This window comes from Xiphophorus hellerii, chromosome 8 (genome assembly GCF_003331165.1).
Source record: "Xiphophorus hellerii strain 12219 chromosome 8, Xiphophorus_hellerii-4.1, whole genome shotgun sequence".
Classification (NCBI taxonomy): domain Eukaryota; kingdom Metazoa; phylum Chordata; class Actinopteri; order Cyprinodontiformes; family Poeciliidae; genus Xiphophorus; species Xiphophorus hellerii.
Window position 1 is genome coordinate 25,164,307 of NC_045679.1, and position 24,187 is coordinate 25,188,493.

General features: G+C 43.6%; 1 protein-coding gene across 2 annotated transcripts in view; it reads right to left on the bottom strand.

Annotated features, from left to right (window-relative positions):
* adamts6 (ADAM metallopeptidase with thrombospondin type 1 motif, 6) overlaps positions 1-24,187 on the bottom strand; it is an 81,619-nt gene that overhangs the window by 44,884 nt on the left and 12,548 nt on the right. The window contains exons 5-11 of one of the 2 annotated variants that reach the window (XM_032570610.1): positions 22,599-22,822; positions 22,394-22,477; positions 18,894-19,039; positions 16,298-16,341; positions 13,326-13,431; positions 9,930-10,076; positions 6,003-6,139 (exon numbers count right to left, since the gene is read on the bottom strand). In XM_032570610.1, coding sequence (XP_032426501.1) covers positions 6,003-6,139; positions 9,930-10,076; positions 13,326-13,431; positions 16,298-16,341; positions 18,894-19,039; positions 22,394-22,477; positions 22,599-22,822 — 888 coding nt within the window. Of the gene's footprint in view, positions 1-6,002; positions 6,145-9,929; positions 10,077-13,325; positions 13,432-16,297; positions 16,342-18,893; positions 19,040-22,393; positions 22,478-22,598; positions 22,823-24,187 lie in introns of both variants that reach the window. The other variant, XM_032570609.1, reaches the window with a different exon arrangement.

A 24,187-nucleotide genomic window follows, 5' to 3' on the forward strand; every position in this document is an offset into this window, starting at 1 on the left:
GAGTGGGAGTAAAGTGTGCCATACTGTTTTAATTATTTGAAAGTAACATCAACTGATAAACATTAAATTTACAGTGAACAAGTTGACAAGTTTGATGTCTAACATTTCCCGAACTGTAGCAGCACCCAACAGCAGGAAGAGATTAATCTGTTATGTGTGTACCAACTATAAACACAATAGAGAAATTGTTTTTCCATGGTATTATCCAATGTTACTTTAAAAACCACATTTCTTTAAATAACATTTTAATAATAATAAAAAAAAAAGTTTTATTTTTAAAAACATTTTTAAAACATTTCAAAGTGACATTCTTAAATGTCACATTCTAATGTGACGTGACCATCGTCGGTTATAGCTGTGAAGTTGTCAACATAATGTTAAATCTTAAATGTACGTGTGACATATAAAAGAAAAAGGGACGCTGCTCTTTGCTACTAACTGTGTACACTGCGACAACTAGATTTCAAGGTCGAGAAAAAGTTTGAATTTAAAAATTAGTGAGGGAGAGGGAAGTAGGTCAGTTATGCTAGCTTGACTTTGATAATTTAACATGTAGATGTGCTGCAGAATTCGGTGTGTTTCGATTCAGTTAAAAAAGAAAGGACGACTCACACACCGACTGTGACAGATCATCAGTAGAGCAGGGGTTTAAATTAGCTGATCAGCCACCACTGTGTTCAGACAATCATTTATTAATAATCGCAAAATAAACTCCGAGCTTGAAAGCATAATACTGTAACAGACTGAATGTTCTGTGCTTTGTGTGGGACCTTTTTGTATGTTCTTTGGTGTTGAATCCTGATACACTAGTGGAGCTGTTGTCAGTCAGTTGCTATGGCAGCAGTTCTGTGTGTAGCATCAAGCCGTCACCCTGGTGGTGTGGGATCCCTAAGCAGTAATCAGCCTCTTCACTCTCATATGCCTTGGGCCGGTTCTGCCGAGTAGTTCTGAAGCATCGCTCCTGAAACTCCTATAGAATCCATTTGGATTACCGCAGAAAAGGAAGGCGGCATAAACGAATCATCCGTGCTACCAGAACAGCCCTGTATAACCCTGCATTAGATTTCCCATTAAGCCAAACTGGATTGCCCCCATCTCTCGACTTCAAAAGCTTTTTTTACGGGACAGTTGTAAGCGGAAAATGAAAGAGAGTTATGGCTCCTTGCATAGATCTTGAGACCCGGGGTCAGTAAATACGCCCACAGCTCCCAGAGCCTGTCCATATTAAATAAAGCAGCAAACTGACACTCTCAGGTTGCAAGTTCTCCCCTTCTGCCAGCTGCTTTCAATAATCCACCGCGCCGCTCTGTTCACTATCATCAGTCACACTCAGAGGTCAAGCCGTCCAGACCTCAAAGAACAGGGATGAGCACTAGGACGGATTTATGCGAGCCAACAACAAACTGACGATAAAAATGACTTTTCTAATACAGCCATCAAATGGTGTTTGTTTTATTTGAAAAGTTTCAGCTTCCACTGCACTTGGGAAGAACTCCCATCTATGTCGGTAAGCTTCCTGTGTGACTCAACGATGGGATGGATCCATGTAGCTAAATTACCGCTGTAAAAAGACCCAAACATCCTCTCTTGACGACTGTAATGCTTTTCCCACCTCTGACGCAGTCTCAAGCTGAGATTTAAAGTCCGTGCCAACCCCTAGGGCTCAGTCGTCAACATGGGTGCCCTTAGTTAAAGCCTCTAAAGCCCATAGTCTGTGAAATATTGCAGCCGTGTTGGTCTGCACCACTGTTTCCAAACTTTGTTGGGCAATTCCCCACCAAAATACCAAAAAACACAAAGTAATATACTGCCTGTGTGCTCTTCAGCTCAAGAAAGGGTTGCTTTTTCATTGTGGCAGATTTGAACAAATCTTTATTTCCTTTCAGGTATGTACCCTACTGGGCATGCCGATCAAGGCGGTTCTAGCTAGCCTCAAAGAAATTAAATATTTCATGTTCTTTGAATTTCAATCTATAGGTACGGGTCATTCATGACATCCAATGCTGGTCACTGCCTTCCGACGCAATTCCGCTCCACTTTAATCTCTTTTCACATGGTGTTCTGGAATTTCTCCCATTGACTTGGATTGTCTCCGGTAAAATTTCTAGCGGGCCAATCAGTGAACAGAAGGAGAGGTCGTGATCAATGACAATGTTTTTCTTCACTGATTTAGAATTGTAGTCTGCCTGTAGTTTTAGAGATGGTGGCAGAAGAAGTGAACGAAGCAATTCGTTCAATTCAGTCCGTGTTGGCCACGCCTCCAAATACTGAATTAACATTAATCACTGCCTCTCTTTGGCACTTCTCTTGTCGCAGTGGAGGACGGTTGCTGGCAGCGCATTCCACTTCCAGTATGCTTCATAACGCCCAACTGGTGAATTACATGCATCGTGGCTAAACGTTAGCATTGTCTGTACAGTCTAAGATGCATAGCTGCAAATGTTCAGATACATTTTTTATTTACTTGAATATCACTTGGTCTGACCTTGGGGTGAAACTGCTGAGACATTAACTCCTGAGATGACTATCATAAATATTTGGCTGCTAATTTTCTAATTATTTTAAAATTTTATCAAAGTAGCAAGGATGCAGGATTGCCTCCAGTACTTCCTTGGCATCTCTTCAAAAACGTTGGGTAATAAGGATTCATATTTGCTTGTCCAACGCATTGATTTAGTCCTGTATGTCGGGGCTGTTATCATTTATAAAACATACATCGAATTAATTGTATATCATTGTGACAATGGGACAGGCTACAGTGATATTCTGCTGTCCATTGACGTGAAGCAAACACGCCACGGTGTTATTTTCCTTCCTCTGACCTCTAACTTGCACAATAATTTAAAGGGAACAAAAAGTAAAGCACACATAATTAAAATGTGCTAGGATGATACCGGGCAGATGTCAGACTGCTGTTTTTTATTACACAGTTTCATGAGATCATGTTTGTGTGAATCCCAAACAAAACGAAGGAGTCAGCCATGCGGGTTTTTGTTCCGTTAAATCTTACACGTCTGAGTAATGTATGACAACGCACAAACAGCTCATTCCCACACCTCTGTAATTTATAGGCTAAAAAAAAAAAAAAAAAAACGTTGCAGAAGCCAGTTCCAAATGAAAAAAAAAAGAAGAGAGAAACTGTAAAGGAAATATCTCTTTGCTTATTTAGGGCTAAATTTACCTTTTTCTTTCTTTGCTAATAAAATATGAAATACTGACGGGCCTCACTTGATCATTCTTCATTTAAGCAACTCTGATTTATTTATCCACGCGTGGCAGTGGATTTTTTTACGCAGAAGATTAATGAACGTAGTGCAGATTTCTGGATTTAATTTTGCATTTTCTCTATCTTTAACCCAGCAATTAATTTTTTTTTCCTGTTATTTCACACACTGAGCCAGAGAAATGAAGTGTTAGGCAACATCTTTTACCAATGAAATACTGCAACCATAAAATGACTGCACATTTATTGATGCATATGGGCAAGATGTAAACTATCAGGTATTGGATAATATAATAGTATAAGAACAATAATAAAATTTAAAAAAACTTAATAGTTGGTGTTTGATCCACAAATGAGGCATTTTCACCTATTAGACCTGGTGTCCTCAGGTCTCCTCTGGAGCTCATAGGGGGAGCATATCAATCATAGGAAGCATTATCATTTGATTTCCATAATAAACCTCCAGTCTAGCTGTGTTGGATTGTCTCCATAACTGCGTGTCTGTCATCCTGATCTGAAACCACAATTATGAGCTTAGGGGCCAAAATAACGGGACGTCATTTTGGAGTCTGTCGTAATCTGCTGTCAGATATTTCTTTCAATAAAATGAAATAACCCAGATAATCTCTCATGTTCTTAGCAAATCCCTGTTTAGCAGAGATTAGTTGACTTTTTTTTTTACCTGGTTTGTGCCAAAATATTTATGTAATGAGCAGCAATCTGGGTCCACTTGTTGAAAAGTCTTCACGTTTTACCATGAAGTTGCTCTTGGTTTTTGACTGCCTCTTTCAAAGTCTTGTAGAAGGTGGACTGAGAGCTGAATTATTTAGTAACTTTACAGCCATGGAAACAAATAAAATAATAATAATTAGCCACATGTATTCCCCACACTTTCAGTATTAAATCTGCTAACATTCTGGATTTGTAGGAAAATTTTCAAAAGGCTGTTTAACAATTGACCCCAATTTGTTTACAATCGGTGGCTGTACATCCATCCCTGCTTTAATAAGATGTGGAGCCTTTTGGGACCACTTTTGTTTCTCATTCATATTACTGATCAGGGGCTGCACAGTGGCGCAGTTGGTAGCACTGTTGCCTTGCAGCAAGAAGGTCCTGGGTTCGATTCCCGGCCCGGGGTCTTTCTGCATGGAGTTTGCATGTTCTCCCTGTGCATGCGTGGATTCTCTCCGGGTTCTCTGGCTTCCTCCCACAGTCCAAAAACATGACTGTCAGGTTAATTGGTCTCTATAAATTCTCCCTAGGTGTGAGTGTGTGTGGTTTGTCCTGTCTGTCTTTGTGTTGCCCTGTGACAGACTGGCGACCTGTCCAGGGTGAACGGAACGTTAGCTGGAGATAGACGCCAGCACCTCCCGACCCCATTAGGTGTTAGAAAATGGATGGATTACTGATCAGTCTGGAACATAAGTTTCCTTGTTTCCTGTACGGATACCATTCTGTTAGATTTTTATAAATGTTTTCTGGCTAGAACTTAATAAGATGAACTTAGAACTTAAAAAATATTTTTAAGTGCAAAGAAGTTATTGCTTCATGTAAATGACACAATCATAAGACTGGACAGGAGCCTAGTATCATAAGGTCATTGTGTGATGGTTTCTCCCAACTCAAGTTATAGAACTGGAAAAGTCATCCTGGATGAGAGGCAAAACATCTTTAAGATAACAAAAGAAGTCCGGTTGCCTTCATTTAAAACTGTCAAGACTTTTTATTTCCTGGATCACTGAGGATCTACACCAACATATTGCAAAAATCTTACTGTTGGCGTGTATAAAATAGTTTAACAAGTTTCAAGTTAACTTGTTAAAAATTGTGCCGTACAAGCTCTAAAATTAAAACTATTGCTTAGCCAGCGGTAGCTACCTTGTTGTTGCAGGAGGCTACATCCAATCACATATTCATCAGCCAGATACGGATCTGATTAAAAATAGGCTGGTACCGGTAACTAAGCAACCACCTGAGTGAACTGGCGAATGAGAAGGACATTACTCATGTGCTTAGGCTAGCAGCTAGCACGCCTTGCCTGGTCACCCACTTCCTCTGATTACTTCCTGCTTCCTCTCCTGGCCATTAGCATGGCCAGACAAGCGTTAGCATTGGATATGTTGGCAACTAGCATTCCTGGGTTAGTCACCAGTGACTTCTACTTTCTTCTTTAAAGGAATCTTTACCAAGCAAGCGTCATTCATTACATCCATTGACGTGTTGTTTTCACAGTTTACTGGAATCTAAAGTAATCGATTGTCGTACGCCTAACAGTTTCCCAACAGTTTTAATTTTGCTGCTGATGCCACAACAGAAATAAAACCAACCTGGATCTGTTAAATGTTTTATTGTCAAGTTGAGTTGAGTTTGACTTTATTGGATGTAGTGTAATAAAAAATAAAAAAAACTAAGTTGTATACAAAAAATAATTACATTTAAAACAAAAGCAAGCAAAAGAAGAGCAGCAGTGAAGTATATTTACACGCTCAAATGGGTGGGTAGAAGAATAAACTTATTTTTACACCAACCCCTTACTGCTCATGTTGGCTTAATGAATAGTAATTTAGCTCGGAATAAGTGATAAAATGCTTGTGCAGAATCAGCACTGAGATGTTATGGCAACATTCTTTGCTCTACAAAAATAACCAGAACTATAATTGGTGTTTTAACATAAAAGTGATATTCTGGAGGGTCAGGACGAGGGAAATGTTTAGATTTTTCTATTTCTTTTTTTCATTCTTAAAGCATTACTGCAACGTGCCAGATGCTGCCTTCTTACCCCATACTTGCACTGACGCGAGGAGGTTCCGTACTGGAAGCGACACTGCTCGTCGGCGTCGTACAGCTGCCCCGGGGCCACGGTCGGATACAGGAAATCTCGTTTTGGAGGCTCGTTGTCCAGACACGTTCCCCGACCTGAGCTGTCGAAAAGACAAACCTACATTAGGACTGTTTCCAACACAAAGGAGCCTCCGCTGCAGCCGTCCGCGGGACCCAGCACACCTCGTCTGCTGCCGCTTGACTCATGCGCTTTAACTACCAAACCACCGCGGTGGGACGCTTGTCAGAGGTCCAAAATAATATGTCATTAATGTCGATATTACACACCAACGCCTAATAATGAGAGGGAAGAGACGCACAAACAGCAACGTTCCACCGGAGGCAGCAGGAAGGAACTGACCGGCCCTCTCTGATTACACGGCTCTTTGATACAATACTGTATATGTCTCTGCTTGGACCGTATCCATGGAGGAGCCAATAAAATGGTAACGCAGGCTGAGAGAGAAAGATCTGGAGTGGGCTCAAAGTTGTGCGCTCACACCTGAGTGGGACTTAAATCTCTGTATGCACCCCGCCTGTTCCGTTTCTGACTTCAGAGGTTTCTTGGAGGACGTTACGTGAACCAACGGCGTCACGGAGACCAAGGAGCACAGCGGACAGCTTGGAGAGAAAGCAGTGGCGATGTTTGAAACGGTTTCTAAGGCTCTGAGAACGAAAGGAGAATCAAAAGGGTGATCATTTCCTTTTGCAGGACTGGTTGTTTTTCTCATGTTTCTACCTCTTTCTACCAAATACAGGAGAAGAAAAGTCTGGCGCATTGGTCTCCAGGGTAATCTTATTCGCAGAGACTTCAGTTTCCATTTTATTTCCTGTTTTGTTTGTTTTGGGGGGTTTTTAGATATTCAAAATGTCTTCCAGCTCCAAGTGTTCGTTAGTAATTAATGCTTATTGATCTTTGAGAGAGTGAACTTTATTTTATTAAGCCATTACCATACTGAAATAGTCTCAAGACAACAATATTGTCGTTTATCGTGACAATTTCCAATACAGTTTGTCGTCCGGCAAAATTTTGGGATAAACTGTCCCAGAAATTATAGTGATAAACTATAATATTGTTCTTTTGAGACCACTTAAGCATAATAATAACCTATTAAATGTCATAAATTTAAGAACATTTAACAATGGAACTGGAAAACATTTTTAAAAACCAAAAAATTAAAAAAAAAAAACAATCAGAACCACAATAATAAAAATGGATTATGAAGCCTCAGTGTCCAAAATTGCATTTGAAAAACCAATAATCATTCAGCTTGGATGGGGAAAACTGGAAAAAGTGAAAACTGTCTACTTTGTAGTATCAAAATGTTTGCAGCGTTTCTCAAAATTCAACAATATTAAAGGGAAGCATCTTTTTAACAACCAAATGAAAATTACTGCGCTCATTTTAATTTATGATACGAATAATGGATTTATTGCTCATTGGGAAAAGCTTACATACATCCTATTGCTTCTATACCTATGAAGGAAATAAAACATGCAACCAGTCCAAATGTCATTTCATTTTTTTCAAGAAAGGAGAACCAACAGACCAGAGAACAACTCCGCATCTTGTCCGTCGAGGGAATCGGTCATCAGTGAGAGAAGCGGATAAACCCAGACTCTCTGTGCGCTCTGGGCAGACTCCGTGGAGAGAGAGAAAATAATCACGCCGTCAACATGGCCGCCACTATCTGACGGGGTCGCCAAGGCTTCCCGTCTGCTGTACTCGGCCAAATTCATTAGAGTTAGCAGAAATATCTTCCAATAAGCAGCACAGTCAGCGATCAATGAGCTCACGCAGTGTTTGTTCATGTCACTACAGAGAGGACGCTGGCAGCGCAGGGGCCAGAGGGATGATTCATTCCAACCAAAAACCATGCAGAAAAAAAACACCAAAACTGAGTTCAATAGACTTCCTGACCATGGGGATTTATAACAAACTGGTAGGAAAATTGGGAGAATATATGACTCCTAAAATGTGAGTGAGGGTATTCATAAAACATCCCTACAAAAAAAAACTCTTGTTCAAGCAAGACGGGGAATCTAGGTCAATACCTCAGCCAGGGTTGTTTACTTGGCAGAGAGACGCCTGCGCGACATCCAATGCTCCGATTGAGAGAGTGAAACTGAGAATAATTAGAGTTTACACACACAACTCTTGTGTGAAACGCTGCAAAAGAAAAGGCAGTAAAAACCCAAAGCAGCCTAAAAACAACCTCCTATAAGGAACAGGTATGGTTGAGTTCAAGCAGACGATTATTCTCCCCAACGACAAAAGTTTTTATCGTTTTGAGCCGTTATCCGCTTTCAGAAAAATACTTTTGCAGTGACGATGTGCGCTGTGGAAAGGCGACCTGTGGTCTCAGCAACAATGGTCTTCAGTGTGGAAGTTGCCGCTGAGGGAAAATGAGCCAAAGTTAGCTTTTTGCCAAATATTTTTGATTCAGAACAACGTAGGATGGAAAGATGCGTTTCAGTGAGAGGTGTCAGTTTATGGAACAATCTTTTTCTACATTTAAAATAAATTTTAAAATAATAACAAAACTATATGGCATTGAATAAGCGGATGTTTTGTTGTGTATTTTTTTAATGTATTATAATATGCTATACTCTTCAGAGTTGAGTATCAAATATTCTTTTCATATGAAAAGGGGACAAGATATAGTTTTACTTCTTTCTGCTCCTTTTTATTCATAATTTCTTTTAGTTGTTACATGAGCTATTCTAGGGCTGAAAGCCCTTAACAATAATTGATTAATTTTGATTAATCGATTATTGAAATTACCGTCAACTAACTTAATAATTGACTGATTGTTAACTTGTGCATACAGATTCACAAAAAGGTGATTTGATGAAAGAAAAACACACTCAGAGCAGAAATTACGCCAAAACTGTGCAAATTTTTTTCTTACATTTTGCATTGCAGATAATAAAAACCTTCTCCGTCTGTAAGCGTGTTTTACACAGAACTCCTTAAGTGTCAGTTTTAGCTTCACGCGGTTCAAATATTTAAAAAAAAAAATTTTCTTATTGTTATTTCTAATTTTCATTATTGTGATTTCACTATCTATGCTACAAATGATCGAGCTTTCACAAAAACTACTATTATTACACTTTAGCCCAGCGTTTCCCAACCCTGGTCCTCAAGGCTCACTGTCCTACATGTTTTAGAGGTTTCCCTGCTTTAATGTGCCTGATTCAACTGATTGCAACAAACGCCTGTTAATTAGTCATCAATTGAAATCAGCTGGACTGAAGCAAGGAAATACCTAAAACATGCAGGGCGGTGTGCCTTGAGGACCAGGGTTGGGAAACACTGGTTTAGCCAATAAAATGTTTATTTTCCTATTTAAAAAGGGACTGGATCATTATTTATTTATTTGCATTTTTAATTATATTTCTAATGTTGCATAAAAAAGGGCTAAAGTGGTTAAATGAACAACCCGCAGAATGTGCCAATTTTAAAATCCAATCAATCGATTAATTGTCCTAATAATCGATGACTAAAATAACCGTTAGTTGTTGCAGCCCTAAGCTATTGATATTTACTGAGTGAATGAGATAAAAATGAAAGGAAAGTGGCCAGGAAGTGCAGTTCCTACAGAGGGAAACCCTTTGAGTGGATCTTGCCGCGGAACTTGAAAAGTGCTTCGACGTCACAGACGGCCAGAAGGAGGTCTGGTTGAGAGCGAGCGGGGCGGGGAGAGACCGAGCGAGGAACGCTAGGGGCAGCCGAAGGCAGCAGGTTGTAAACCGAGACATCTGGGAGCGAGCAGGAAAACATCCAAGCACCTTTTTCCTCTTCGGCTCAAAACGCACACACACGCAGGCGAGGGCCAACCCACTCAGACAGTCCCACGGGGGGGAGCGACCGTCATCCACTTACTCGAGAAAACTGGTGATGTAGTCTTTGCTGCAGGAGGACCAGGAGAACGGGTTGGTGTTGGCCGTTATGTGAGCGGCCATCAGCTTGGCCGTCTCGTGGCCCTTGGTGCCACAGGAGTTGCCGATGCCGTCGTGGTTCATTCCGAAGCTGAAACACACAAAACAGGAAGGTGAATGAGAGCAGCCGGGAGCGACCACGGGCCTCTTCCTGCAAACACACAGAGAGAAGCTCCAGGGTGCCGATAAGAGGAAGACATATCCACCTCAGTGGAGCTCTGAAACAGATGTGGTGGCAGGGGTCAGGGGTCAAACCTTGTCTGGGCGGTAACTCAAGAAAAAAAAAAGAAAAGTTCTAATCACCGCTCGGATGCCTGCCTGTCAATCAGCGGCTGCAGGTCTGAGCAGGTCGCCGGGGAGAGCGACGGCCGGCTGCAGCCAGGACGCAGGAATCCTTTGGATCCGAGAATAGAGAAACCCCTAAACAGCTTGTGTTCAGACGTCAAAGGATTTATGTCGAAAAACAATCATCATCAAATAATGAAAAGCCTTATCTGTCTGGAAAGAAAATTGAACGATGGAGCAGGATGTCAAATCAGACTCTTAGGAGCACAAATCAGGTCTGATGTATATAGCAAACGCGATCGCATCGCGCAGTCCGGAGCTGTTTTTCTAAGCCTGGCGTTTATGACATTTTACCCAACTCTGGAAATAAATCAGGTCGGGTGAAGCCCACTCTAAGCGGCGTGTGCTTTTAAAAATGTTTTTAAATTTTTTTATACATCCTCCAGAAGCTGAGACTATTTTTACAACCGCCCTGCAACAGAGGCAGACACGAGACATAATAAAGGAAATCGCCATCTTGCTGACCTCTCTCATTAGTCTACATGGATACGTAGACTAATACATCATCATTATTATTGTTATTATTTCTTCTTTTTTGCTTTATATCCAGGTGGAGAGCAGCAGAGATATGTAAGCGGGAGACACGTCAGCAGCAGCAGGAGATGACGTTTGTTCAGGAGCGAGGAGTCGGAGTTGTGAAAGGGATCAAAGGTGTTTAGGGACGACCCGAGGCGAGCTTCACCTGACCGACACGGCCTGGAAACCTGACTCCAGCTCACAACGTGCAACACAAAGCGCCACAGGTCCTGTCTGGAGTTTACCACAAGTGAGCATGCCAGTCATGTTGAGTAGCGTTTTTGGTAACCCGGCCATTGCCTTCCTGCACGATTCCGCTCGATTCAACTCTCTCTTCACAGCTCAGTTGGGGTTTTCTCAGAAAGGAAGTCGTGAATGGTGACGTTGATTTTCTGCGCTGTTTCGCAAAGTTTAGTCTACAGCAGTGGAGGAAGTGAACAAAGACGTTCAGTCCGTCTTGAATCTGTTTCCAAATATTGAGTGACCTTTAAAAGCCGCCTCATTCGGTCCGTGGAGGACGGTTGTTTACAGCTTCATAACGCCGAAGAAGAATCGGCAAATATAAATACTACAGAATGCTAAGATTTCTTAAGTCTGGCAGTGGGAGAGACGTCGGCATGGACTGCAAACCAAAGTACCGGAGAAACTCAAATTTGCACCTGACAATTGGGCAAGATGAGAAATCGGGGGAAGCCCAAAACAGAGCAATCCATCAAACTCCAACCTGCTGGTGTTCACTGCAACCTGAAGAACGACAGCTGTTCACGAGTTCCCGTGCGAGATCTGGCCACAAAATCGTCTAAAGGGTCAGTCCCGGATTTCTGGACTTAATGACTCATCGCGTGTACAAACGGATTCACGTGTGATTTTATTTGGGTCTCTTATTTAATGGAAATACTGAGAAAGTTTCTGCGCAGGTTGCAGTCAGCAGAGATGTTTGGCTGCAATGCACAACAGCATGTTCAGAGACACTTTATCTAAACCAGCTAATCGGTAGAGGGGTGAAGTGAAGAACAGACAATTTGGGTTAAAGCACAAGAACAGAGGGCGATGTCACAAAGAAGAATGAGTCAAACCTTCTGAACAACAATCTGACAGACGGATAAAGTCATATAACTGAGAGTTATTGCTGCATTATGGACTTATGCAACATTTGGAACTGAAACTTATTAAATACTATTCGGAGAACAAGGTTTAGAATCTAGTACAAAGGTATAACAATCAGATAATCTTGCCCACCTTAATGAGTTAATAATGAAGTACTGTAAAAAAAAGACGGTGACCGTTTATGTAAAAACAGAAAGGAAGTCGACGCAGTGCTCACAAAGACAGAAAACATACAACAGGATCTATGTTTCTATGAAAGTCTGTTTAAGGTTGTATTCACATCTGGCGGAGCGGTAAACTGGGTTCAACTGGAGACTAAAATTGCAACATTTGTTACATTTTCAGCTGCTGTGGATCTCTTTCACGCTGCACTGTGTCAAATGATCCAAACCCTTCAAAAAACTCTGTTCCCCCACTCGCCTGTGGTGGCGCTACATCAAGAAACATGTGAAGAAAGGACACAAAAACCTCTGAAGAAGACACTTAGCGGATCTTCTTTCTTAAACACAAATGAAATGATGTCAGAGGTTGTAGGATTTCTCATTTGTCTTTTGGCAAAAGACTACGAGCCACTTTTTCCGCTGGTGCTAAACACGCATGTTTGTTTTGGTTGTATTTACCCAGAATGCCCTGCGCTGTAAAGTGCGTCCTGCTTTTGGAGCGGTGTTCAGTCCGCTTGGCGTTCACATATGAATTTTAACCATGCCAACTAAACCCAGACCGAGGTTTGTAGACAGACCAGTTAGTTTTTTTTTTTTGGTCCAGATCAGAGTTTGATTACACATTCACACTTCGCCAAACGAACCTGACTTTCTAATCAAATAAACGTGAATTCGATTTAAGCGGACTAAACACAGCTGGTGTGCATGCACCACAAGATACAGTGCAAAAATGTAGCTAGACAAGCTAAAATCATTAGAAAAAAGCACAATCACAGACATTTTTAACATATTTTGAAGAAATTAAATTTTCTAGAGAGCCACACAATTAGCATCTGATTGAGACTTGATTCAATTTGATTTAATTTTATTCCATCAAGGACAGCACATCAAACAACGTTACATTTTAAAAACAGAGCAACCGTAGTTTTGTGCATAGCTTGTCTAGCCACAGGATCATTTGCAAACCCAATCCTTGGTTGGACCTTAAAACAACGGATTCTGAATCAAAGATCAAACATGCTGAATTTCTACGACTATCACGACATTGAAACACGAAAAAGACCTGACATTAAAACTCTTGAATCCCAACAAGTCGCTTATAAACTAGACCGTTTCGTTTCGCCTGATTCGTCTGCATTTTGCATCGGGGAGTAACGTCAAACATAATATTTCACATTACTATCTCGTTGTAAAAAGCCTTCAGAACTCACTTGTGGCCTATCTCGTGTGCGATGGTGAAAGCCGAGCCAAGGCCGATGTCTTCATTGATGCTGCAGCTTCTCTCCGGCTCACACATTCCAGCCACAGAGGCCAAGCCTGCAGATCCACACACGCCAGACAGACACACAAACACAGGGTCAAGGCAGTGCATTCTTAGGAGACATGGTCATAAAACGGGTGACTCCTCAACAAGCGCAAATGGAGATTCAGGATGGAGATTTTAGTTTGAAATCACCCGCATGGTTGACTGTAAAAAAAAAAAAAAGACTCAGGAAATGTCTGGACAGGGTTATGGATTTATACCTATAGGCTTGCGGCATGGGGTATTGGCTACAAAGGCAGGGATTGCTAGCGCCGTGCCTCAGCAGAAACCTGTCAGACGGTCTCTGTTTTCCTCATAGAGAGGTAGAAAAGGGTTGGGGGAGCGAGGTTAAAGCCAAAACCTCTCTACAATCCAGGTGTCGCAGGTTCTTTTTTTTTTTTTTCTCCCCTAAAGCCTGACAGGTCAGATAAGGGGACCGCTGGCAATTCTTCACAGATTACATCTACCGGCCTGAGAGGGGATCATATAACAGCACGAAGCAGGTGTGTGAGTCTGTTTGAGTGTGTGTTGAGCTATTGTGTAATGGCTTATTTTGGCTAAAACCATTCCCACACTGTTTTTTTTAAAGGTAAGTTGTTGTTTTTTTTTTACAAAGTAGTGCTGCTCGAGACCATCTGGCCTAATCTAATCAAGTTGAATCTTACTTGATTGCAAAAAAAACTTACAAGCTCACGAGTTAGCAGCAACATTGTTACGATTCAGGATACAAGAGAAGAAATTATTTAACTGAACAAGGGCCAGTAACATCCAGGCGTACTTTTTGTTCTCGACTCCCGTGGAGTTTCACTTACTGAGCCTTGAAAAGTATTCATATCTCCTGAACTGTGCTCCAACCATTCAGGGTTTCCCCCAGAAAACCTGTTAAACCCGGTGTTGGGGCGCAAGGGCGATCCACGAGCGGCCCACCGTGTTTTTGTGTTAAAAAATGTTAAAAGTTACAAAAATTCGGAAGTGCACGAGCAGGTATCGTAATTTGAAAATAATAGCGTGTGAGACCAACGGGCAGAGGCAGGTAGGCCGCAATTGGTGGGCGACCTCTCACATGCCCAGTTCAATTTGCCAACTATAAACTATAAACCTAGCTTTATCCGCATTTACTATCAGTGTTATCTCTGTCTAGAAAACCCTATTTAAGTTCCTGGTGGGGTGGGGAAGCAGATAAAGCCTGATGGACCGACACAGGTTATAACACTCTTGGGGAAACCCTGCAACCCTAAACATCATTGTAATCGAGTGCTGGGTATTCGATTACACGCCAGAGACACGCCAGAAAAACCTCCAAAGGGAGACAAACTGGTAGCTCCCTGATCAGCACCTCACCTGAATACTTTTTCGGTGTGGGGAAGCAGTGGCTTTCCCTATTTTGCAAGAACGAATGGACAAAAGGGATCTTTTTGTGTCCAAAACTGGTAGACATACCCCAAAGCTATGTATCGCTTTCCCCTACTTCACAATAATATAATACTTTCTGTTGTCCTGTCACATCAAATCCAAATGAAATGCAACAAGATCATCTGTCGTCATGTGATGGACGAATGGAGGATGCGCTTCACGCCAAAGTTAGCCTGATCTGTCACCGTATTCACAACAAGGACAGCACTGCTTGCCTTTCCACCTCCTGGACTGGTGGTAAACAGTGTTCCACATTTTCGTTCAGAGCCTAACAGAACTCCCGACTTAAGGTGGCTTGGCTTTAGTATCCTCTTCGCTAAGAGGCTAAAACAAGAATAGACTCGCAAATCAGGAGGCTACTGAAACCATTACAGCGGGGGGGAAAGAGGGAGCCTGAAGGTGAAGAAAGAAGGAGGTGAGGGAGGGGAAAGGAAGGAGGGTGGCTACTCTACGATTAGCCTGAGAATGTTTGTGTGTGTTGGGCTTGGGAGGACGGGGAGGGGATGAGAGTGTGTTGAGTGCAAACACACACACTGCACTGAAGGCTGTTTTCTTAACACCAGGGCATACTGCGCATTATCTTCCAGCCCCGTGATTACTCGGCGACCCTAAAGGTCTGTTGATCTGACCTCCGAGCGTGATCCCCGACGAAGAGAGGGAAAGCAGGGGAGAGGGAAGGGCAACGGAGTGGAGAGGGGGACGGCGAGGAAGCCGAGCAGATGCCGGGGCAATTAAGGCGACCGGGGGGAATGTGACGAATGCAGTCAATCTGTCAAAGCATCCCTGAGGTCACGATATTACCTCCGAGATATACTGTGGAGCCTGCGGGGTCTTCGCCCTGATAAGATGGGGAGAGATGGACAGGGAGGAGGTTTAAGGTGGAGTTGAAAGGGCAGTTTGCCACTGGTTGATGTCCTTTCCCACCCTACTCACCCCCCAGTATCAGCAAAACCTAGTTATCACCCCATCATTCCCTAACATTCCCTGTAATTGTCTCTTTCCCCTTCCATTTCGCTTTCAACTCCACCTCCTCTACTTGCAGTCCATCTCCTCTTTCTACCTCACTCCAACACCCCTATCATTCCTCTCCCCAACACTCTCACCCTCTCTTTTCAAAAGCCGCCAGCGGATGTGTAAACACTTTAAACAAATGGAGGTTAGAGTTGAAGGACAGACACAGAGGAGTTTTATGAACTGGAGGAACCTAAGAGGAGTTGACCACAACTCGTCTAGGTTCTGGGCTCCCAGCCTCAGCCAACAAGCATGGGGGTAGGGGGAGGGGGGCAACAGAGGAGCTATATGAACACAAATTAAAACATCCTTCTCATTATGTCTCACAGGAACCGTCTGGAGTTCTTCTGAAGGAGACACACAAAGTTGCTAAATAAAGTTTGTCTGAGGACACGCTGAAGGCCAAACGAGAAAACCAACACAACTAGTCATCACAAGTGAAGTTAAACAACTCACCTAAAGTCCCGCAGGGTTTGTTCTTGTAGGTGCAGATGTCATATCTAAAAACAGGTTCAGGAAAAAAAAAGAAGACAGAAACACAAATATTAACGTTAAATTAACCATTTTCTTTTCACGTCTACGCAGCTTTTCCTCCGCTGGCTCCTGGCCATTCCATTCTTTCTCTGTTTAATCACAGTCTGGCCAGATATAATCTCAGCCTTTAGTATAACAATGGTGAAGTCATGACAGGTTTGCTTCTAGAAAAACACCTGGTTCCCTCCTCCGTCCACTGCCAGAGCTTTCTGCAGCCTTAGCTACAGCGCTCCAACGCAAAGCAGAATAAACAGAAAGGCTTCGGTCGGAGATAACGCCATACGGACGTAATCCAATAGAGCGGAAGAAGACTCTGACACGCTCCAACAACACATCATACAATTCAAATGAAGGATCCGGTCATTGAAGAAGCTTTTAATCTATTAAATTCAAGAGCGCCACTAACTGAATTTCTGCCTTGTTGTCCTTTTCTGCGACCTTCTTCCCTTTTGAGTCACAGTCACCTTCACAACATTCATTTGTTTTGATTGATTCCCTCAATCTTTGCTGTTTACTGAGCCTGACAGGTCATATTTCCCTTTTCAACACTGCACTGTGTCAAATGAACCAAACCCTTTGAGCAAACTGTTCCCCTCCACACCTGTGGTGGCGCTGCACCAAGAACCACTCAAAGAAATGACATGAAAACCTCTAAAGAAGACACCGAGCGCAGCTTCCTTCTTCACTAAACCTAAGTAAAAATGGAGTAGCGTCAGATTTTAGCTGTTGCAGAACTTCTCTTTTGTCTTTCTCTGTGCATTTCACTGCGCTTAACTTTGTAAGCTTGAAATGTCAAAATGCACATTTTCAGAAAATGTTTTACAAAATGTTTTACTGTCTCATACCAAACATCTCAGTTTTCCAAGTTTTCACATTTAGTAAGGTTTAAAAGAAGCAATTTTGTTTCAAACGTAATTTAGAAATGTTTGTTATAAACTGGTTGGGCTTCGATGGAAGGATAATTCACAGTTACAATAAGTAGGCTACATACTGCCTTGATTTTATTCAAACATCCGTCACAGTGGGGGGGTTTTTTTGGTTGTCTGGACGTTGTTTTTTGGGGGGATTTTTTTACTTTTTGTGGCACTAGTGGACTTTATTCGACATTAATGTGACAGAAAGAGGGAAACAGTAAAGGGGAGGAAAGTATGCAGCAAAGAAACCAAAGCAGGGACTTGAACTCAAAGTCACAGTCTATAACCTCTGCATGTGTAGCACCCGCTCTAGACGTGGTGTTTCTTAAAGCAAAATTTGCCACTGAGCATATCAGTCTGACTCTCCTGACTCATCTTTTCACTTCCATTTTTGACTATGCTTTGTTGAACGCAGTACAAGACCGTGTAAGGCACGCGCTACTTTAAACTAGGTAACCCTTCACAGGACAGAGGCTTTTAGTTCAAGATAGGCAAAGGGATTAATCTGGTTTATGTAACAAAAATTAAACTTTTTAGATTAATTGCATGTGTTAGCGTGTTAACATTAGTTGCGTTTCCGTTGGCCATATAATTGCGTACATAATCTGACATTTTTAAAATAAATTTTCTTAACGGAAACACAGCCATTTCAACAAAGCTCTCATTTTTGATTTACAAAAAACAAAACGTTTTGGCGCTAGGAAACGCTTTTCTCCCATCACAAGTCACATGGTCAATTACCGAGTGTTTCTACTTCTGCAAATTATGAAGAAGAAGACAACAGGAAGTAGATGGAGGATCATGATGCGACATATTTTTAAAGATTTATTGTAATATTAAACTTATTCACTTGTGATTTTGACTGCGTTTCTTATTTATTGGAAACACTGCAATCGCGAAATTGTGCGTTTTTTTCGTTTTGCGCACATTAATAATGGTGACAGCCCTAATTAAAAGAAATGACTCTTCTCTATGCCTAATTTGGCCTTCTGCCATTCAGAAGTTGACATGTTTAAACATTTAATTCTGCAACACTAGTTACTGCCTTCTGTCTGGTGAATGTAGCCTCTTGTGCTCACCACATTCAGCTAGAAATGATAAAAAGCAAAAAGAACATCAAGTGACAGACAACATGAAAGTGTCCACTAATGATGGAAAAGCTGGTTTTTTGTACAGAAACCAAAAGCTCCTGTCAATCAAAGCCTTCCTCTCCAGACCAAACCAGAAGGAGAATATAGTTTCCAGTTGCTACGTAACCTGGCCAAAACACGTCTGGGTACATTGAAGCCTTTTTCCAGCTAACGTCAGGATTCTTGCTGCTTTATGCTAACAGCCTTGACATAAATTGCAGGGTGACAGGTACAGTACGTCTGTAAAAGCACAATTTATTTCCAGGACCGAGTTCTTTATTCCCTCACAGGCAGGTATGCATACTGTACAGATGTGAACCGGACCGAACCGGTAGCGCAGCGCTGGCGGCTGCTGAGTAACCTGCAAGCTATTTGCTCTAAAATGAGACAATTACACTGAATCGAGCGCTGGATCCCTGTGCTGGCAGTAAGCTAAGCCTGTGGCGGAGGCGGCAGCTGCAGGCCAACTCTTACCGGGTGATTAGGACGGCGTTGTCGTGATGAGCCATTCCGTTCTCGGGAATGCTGTTCCCGCTGCTGTGATGAGACAGGATGGACCTTTGCCACTTACAGAAACTGTCCAGAGACTTGTCAGCATGATGATTAATTTCCAGGTTTGGCTGGGAGAGACACACGTGCAACACAGTGCAGCATGAAACAGCTGTATGCAGCCAAGTGATGCATACAGTACAAACCTGTTCATATCAACACATCCTGTCTTCTGTTGTGGTCTATTTGTTACATGTTGGATGTAATTATTAGATTCTGTTTAAAAGCTTGGTATCTTTTTGGGGTTTGCCGTTTTTATTACATCTCATTTTGAATGAAGCATCATAAGTTTTTTATTTATATAAATATATATAAAGATAATATTTAGTTTTCATGTGGGCAGAGTATATAAACTATAGTGTTTTTCTCTTGCCGTCTGAACTTAAATCAGACCAAACTTTTCAGACCAAAATGTTTGTCACAAGTCATGCAGTTTAATGGTTTACCCTGATTAAACTGGTCAAATGTAAAAACATTTGAATTCAAAGAAAGTTACAAATTTTTTTCTAAAACAAAAAAGTTTTCTGGCATTTAGCAAAATAAAAATAATTTTGGTGATTCTTGCTAAGCTAAAACAAGAAAAGTTTGGTCTGATTTAACTTCAGGCGGCGGGAAAAAAGAAGTTTGTGTGGTTTTATTCATCCATCCATCCATCTTCTTCTGATTATCCGGGGTCGGGTAGCAGGGGGTAACAACTTCAGAAGGGAGGCCCAGACTTCCCCCTCCCCAGCCACTTCTTCCAGCTCCTCCGGGGGAATCCCGAGGCGTTCCCAGGCCAGCCGAGAGACATAGTCCCTCCAGCGTGTCCTGGGTCTTCCCCGGTTCCTCCTCCCAGCGGAACGTGCCCGGAACACCTCACCAGGGAGGCGTCCAGGAGGCATCCTGACCAGATGCCCAAGTCACCTCAACTGGCTCCTCTCGATGTGAAGGAGCAGCGGCTCTACTCTGAGTCCCTCCCGGATGACTGAGCTTCTAACCCTATCTCTAAGGGATAGGGTCCCAGACACCCTACGGAGAAAACCCATTTCGGCCGCTTGTATCCGCAATCTCGTTCTTTCGGTCATGACCCAAAGTTCATGACCATAGATGAGGGTGGGAACGTAGCTCGACCGGTAAATCAAGAGCTTCGCTTTTTGGCTCAGCTCTCACTTCACCACGATGGACCGGTACAACGCCCGCTTGACGGCAGACGCTGCGCCAATCCACCTGTCGATCTCCCGGTCCCTTCTTCCCTCTTTCATGAACAAGATCCCGAGATATTTGAACTCCTCCACTTGGGGCAGGACACCGCCCCCGACCCGGAGAAGGCCCTCTACCCTTTTCCGGCTCAAGACCATGGCCTTGGACTTGGAGGCATTGATCCTCATCCCGGCCGCTTCACACTCGGCTGCGAACAGTTCCAGCGAGAGCTGCAGATCACGACCTGATGAAGCCAATAGGACCACATCATCTGCAAAAAGCAGAGATGAGATCATAAGGCCACCAAATCGGATCCCCTCAACACCTTGGCTGCGCCTAAAAATTCTGTCCATGAAAGTGATGAACAGAATCGGTGACAAAGGGCAGCCCTGGCGGAGTCCAACTCTCACCAGAAACGAGCCCGAGTTACTGCCGGCAATGCGGACCAGACTCTGACACTGGTCATACAAGGACCTGACAGCCCGTATCAAAGGGCCCGGTTTCCCCATACTCCCGGAGAACCCACTACAGGGCTCCCCGAGGGACACGGTCGAACACCTTCTCCAAGTCCACAAAACACATCTAGACCGGTTGGGTGAACTCCCATGCACCCCGCAGGACCCTGCCGAGGGTGTAGAGCTGGTCCAGTGTTCCACGACCAGGACGAAAACCACACTGCTCTTCCTGAATCCGAGGTTCAACTATCCGACGGACCCTCCTCTCCAGAACCTCTGAATAGACTTGCCAGGGAGGCTTAAGAGTGTGACCCCTCTGTAATTGGAGCACACCCTCTGGTCCCCCTTTTTGAACAGGGGGACCACCACCCCAGTCTGCCAATCCAGGGGAATTGCTCCCGATCTCCATGCGATATTGCAGAGCCGCGTCAGCCAACACAACCCTGCAACATCCAGAGCCTTAAGGAACTCCAGGCGGATCTCATCCACCCCCGGGGCCCTGCCACCAAGGAGCTTTTTAACCACCTCGGCGACCTCATCCCCAGAGATTGGAGAGCCCAACCCAGAGTCCCCAGGCTCAGCTTCTTCAATGGAAGGCATGTTGGTGGGATTGAGGAGGTCTTCGAAGTACTCTGCCCACTGGCCCACAACGTCCCGAGTAGAGGTCAGCAACACCATCCCCACTATAAACAGTGTTGGTGCTGTACTGCTTTCCCCACCTGAGATGCCGGATGGTGGACCAGAATCACCTCAAAGCCGTACGGAAGTCGTTCTCCATGGCCTCTCCAAACTCCTCCTACACCCGAGTTTTTGCCTCAGCAACCACCTGAGCCGCATGCCATTTCACCCGCCGGTACCCATCAGCTGCTTCCGGAGTCCCACAGGCCAAAAAGGCCCGATAGGACTCCTTCTTCAGCCTGACAGCATCCCTCACCGAAGGTGTCCACCAACGGGTTCGAGAGTTGCAGCCGCGACAGGCACCGACAAACTTGCGGCCACAGCTACGATATGGAGGCACGGAACACGGTCCACTCAGACTCAGTGTCCCCCACCTCCCCCGGACCGTGTTCGAAGTTCTGCCGGAGATGAGCGTTAAAGCTCCGTCTCACAGGTGATTCCGCCAGACGTTCCTAGCAGACCTTCACAACACGTTTGGGCCTGCCCGGTCTGACCGGCATCCTCCCCCACCACCGGAGCTCACCACCAGGTAGTGGTTAGTGGACAGCTCTGCACCTCTCTTCACCCCAGTGTCCAAGACATACGGCCGCAGATCCGATGAAATGACAACAAAGTCGATCACCGAACTGCGGCCTAGGGTGTCCTGGTGCCAAGTGCACATATGGACACCCTTATGCTTGAACATGGTGTTTGTTATGGCCAATCTGTGACGAGCACAGAAGTCCAACAACAGAACGCCACTCGAGTTCAGATCGAGCTTCTATTTTGTCCTCTGAATACGTTTTATTCAGTGTATGTAAATATGTGGTTTCAACTGTAGGCATCTTTGAAAAAGCAGATGTTTTCTCCATCAACCATACTGTATGTTCTGTGCATCTAAAACCTTTTATCAAAGCTCCCGGAGGAGAGATGCTGGAGCGCGGCTTTCATGTAAAGCACTGTCCATATGGTGAGTAGTCTATCTTCCCTCTGCCCCTTTAGCCACGGCAGTCAAATAAAAATACGGCAGCTCACTGATGCCAAAAGCATCCGTCTTTACACCCACTGCAGACAAGAGAGCTCGCACTTGAAAAGGTGAACGATTCAGGCTTAGGAAAAGAGACTCGGACATACCTGGTCCTCCGTGAGAACAATTAGACGGGTCACAATAATGTTCACAACATTTCCCAGGCTGGAATCACGGTACAGTTTGGCAACCTGACCTCCAGGAAAGAAGGAAAGACACAAAGTCAGATGTCTTAGCCCCATGAGTCCATAAATCCGCCGCTAACCGCGGACATCTGCAACCCGTTAGAGCAAAGAGTAGGACCAAACTTACAATATTCATCACAGACAGGATGTAGTGCTCTATGTCTTTGCGTCCGTGGTAGCCGACCATCATCTTGTCGGCGACCACGAGCGTCTCCACGAAGCGCTCTGAGCTGACGGACCTCCGGCGCCTGTGAGCGCCGGCCGGCTGCTGGCTGGCGTTTTGAGGGACAGGGGACAGGTGGACAGGGGAGGGGGTGCTAAACTGGCAAGGTGCGTTACTTTTAGTGAGGTCTGTGAAAGACAGGGAGGCAAAGAGAGAGAGTTACGATGCGGCGACGGGGCAATCAGAATGACAGCACCTTGTTATCAGAGAGGACTGGTTTGTGTGTGATAGAGGCAGATCACGGGAATGTTCCCCTTTGAACCTTTGCAGCATTTGATTTATGACCCAGATGCTGCGGGAGGAGCCTTAACGTGGTACGTGTTAGCGCATGCTAGCTTCCAGCCAATGACAAGTCTTTCCTGCTTCTTATAAAGCTCTTAGACTAAATACCAAAGTATCCACCTGGGTCTTTTTTCCAATTTGCAGTACAGCTGCATAGATTTATATATTTTTTCCCTTTTTAAAAACAATTATCCTATTATTAATGGTTATTGCTTCTAAAATGTCAGACGCAATTACTACTGGAAGCACCTTGTAAATGTTTTCATACTCCTTGTACTTCTTCATGCTTTTTTCTGTTGCAATCTTTGATGTATTCATGTTTTATGTGATAGACCTACACAAGGTATCACATCATTGTAAAGTGAAAGGAAACTATGCAAGGCTTTTCAACTATTTTACACTTAAAAATCTGAAAACTAGCATGTATTTATAACCAGAACGTAACGTAACCTAAGGCTGTGTTTATACGAGACCACTGTCTGGAAACTGCCATTATTTTCGGATGTTGATTGGGGAAGACGAGGCCGCCATAACACCCTGAATGTAGTGTAGTTGTCATGCCAGGACACTATATGTTGCTGTGTTTTTAGAACATCGTCAAAACGTGCATACGCTTTGGACCCTTATCTTCCACTTCATATTGAAAACAATAAGGCCTCGTCCCTTATTGGTACGGCTGTACACTATGCCGTACTTCACATTTTTGCGGCGGGTGTTACTGAAAAGTTTATGTGTTACACAGTGTCAAAAAGCACTCCGATCACTGGTGACGTGTAAACAAGCGGCTGAATTGCAACAAAAATCCTATGGAGAAGTTCAAAGCTGGGAAAATCCTCTGGGGACTCTGCATATTTAGCTTGTATGAAAGACTCTGTTGAAGGAAAGCCACACAAAGTCCAATTTGAACACAGCATACATGTGGAAGAAGGTAGTGACACCCAAAACCGATTGTTCTCACCTACATGCAAATAGATCCATGTGGGGAAAAGCTAACGCTGCACATCACAGCATCATTGTGAAACATGGTGGTGGCAACATCATTCAAGTGTAGACGCTTTTCCGAGTTGACAGAGGGATTAATGGAGCTAAATACCCTGTTTTAGGGCTAAAAGACACAAGACTGAGGCGAAGGTTCACATTCCTGCATGACAACGACCCAAAGCATAGAGCCGGAGCTATGATTAAATAGATTATGGGGTATTAATTTGATC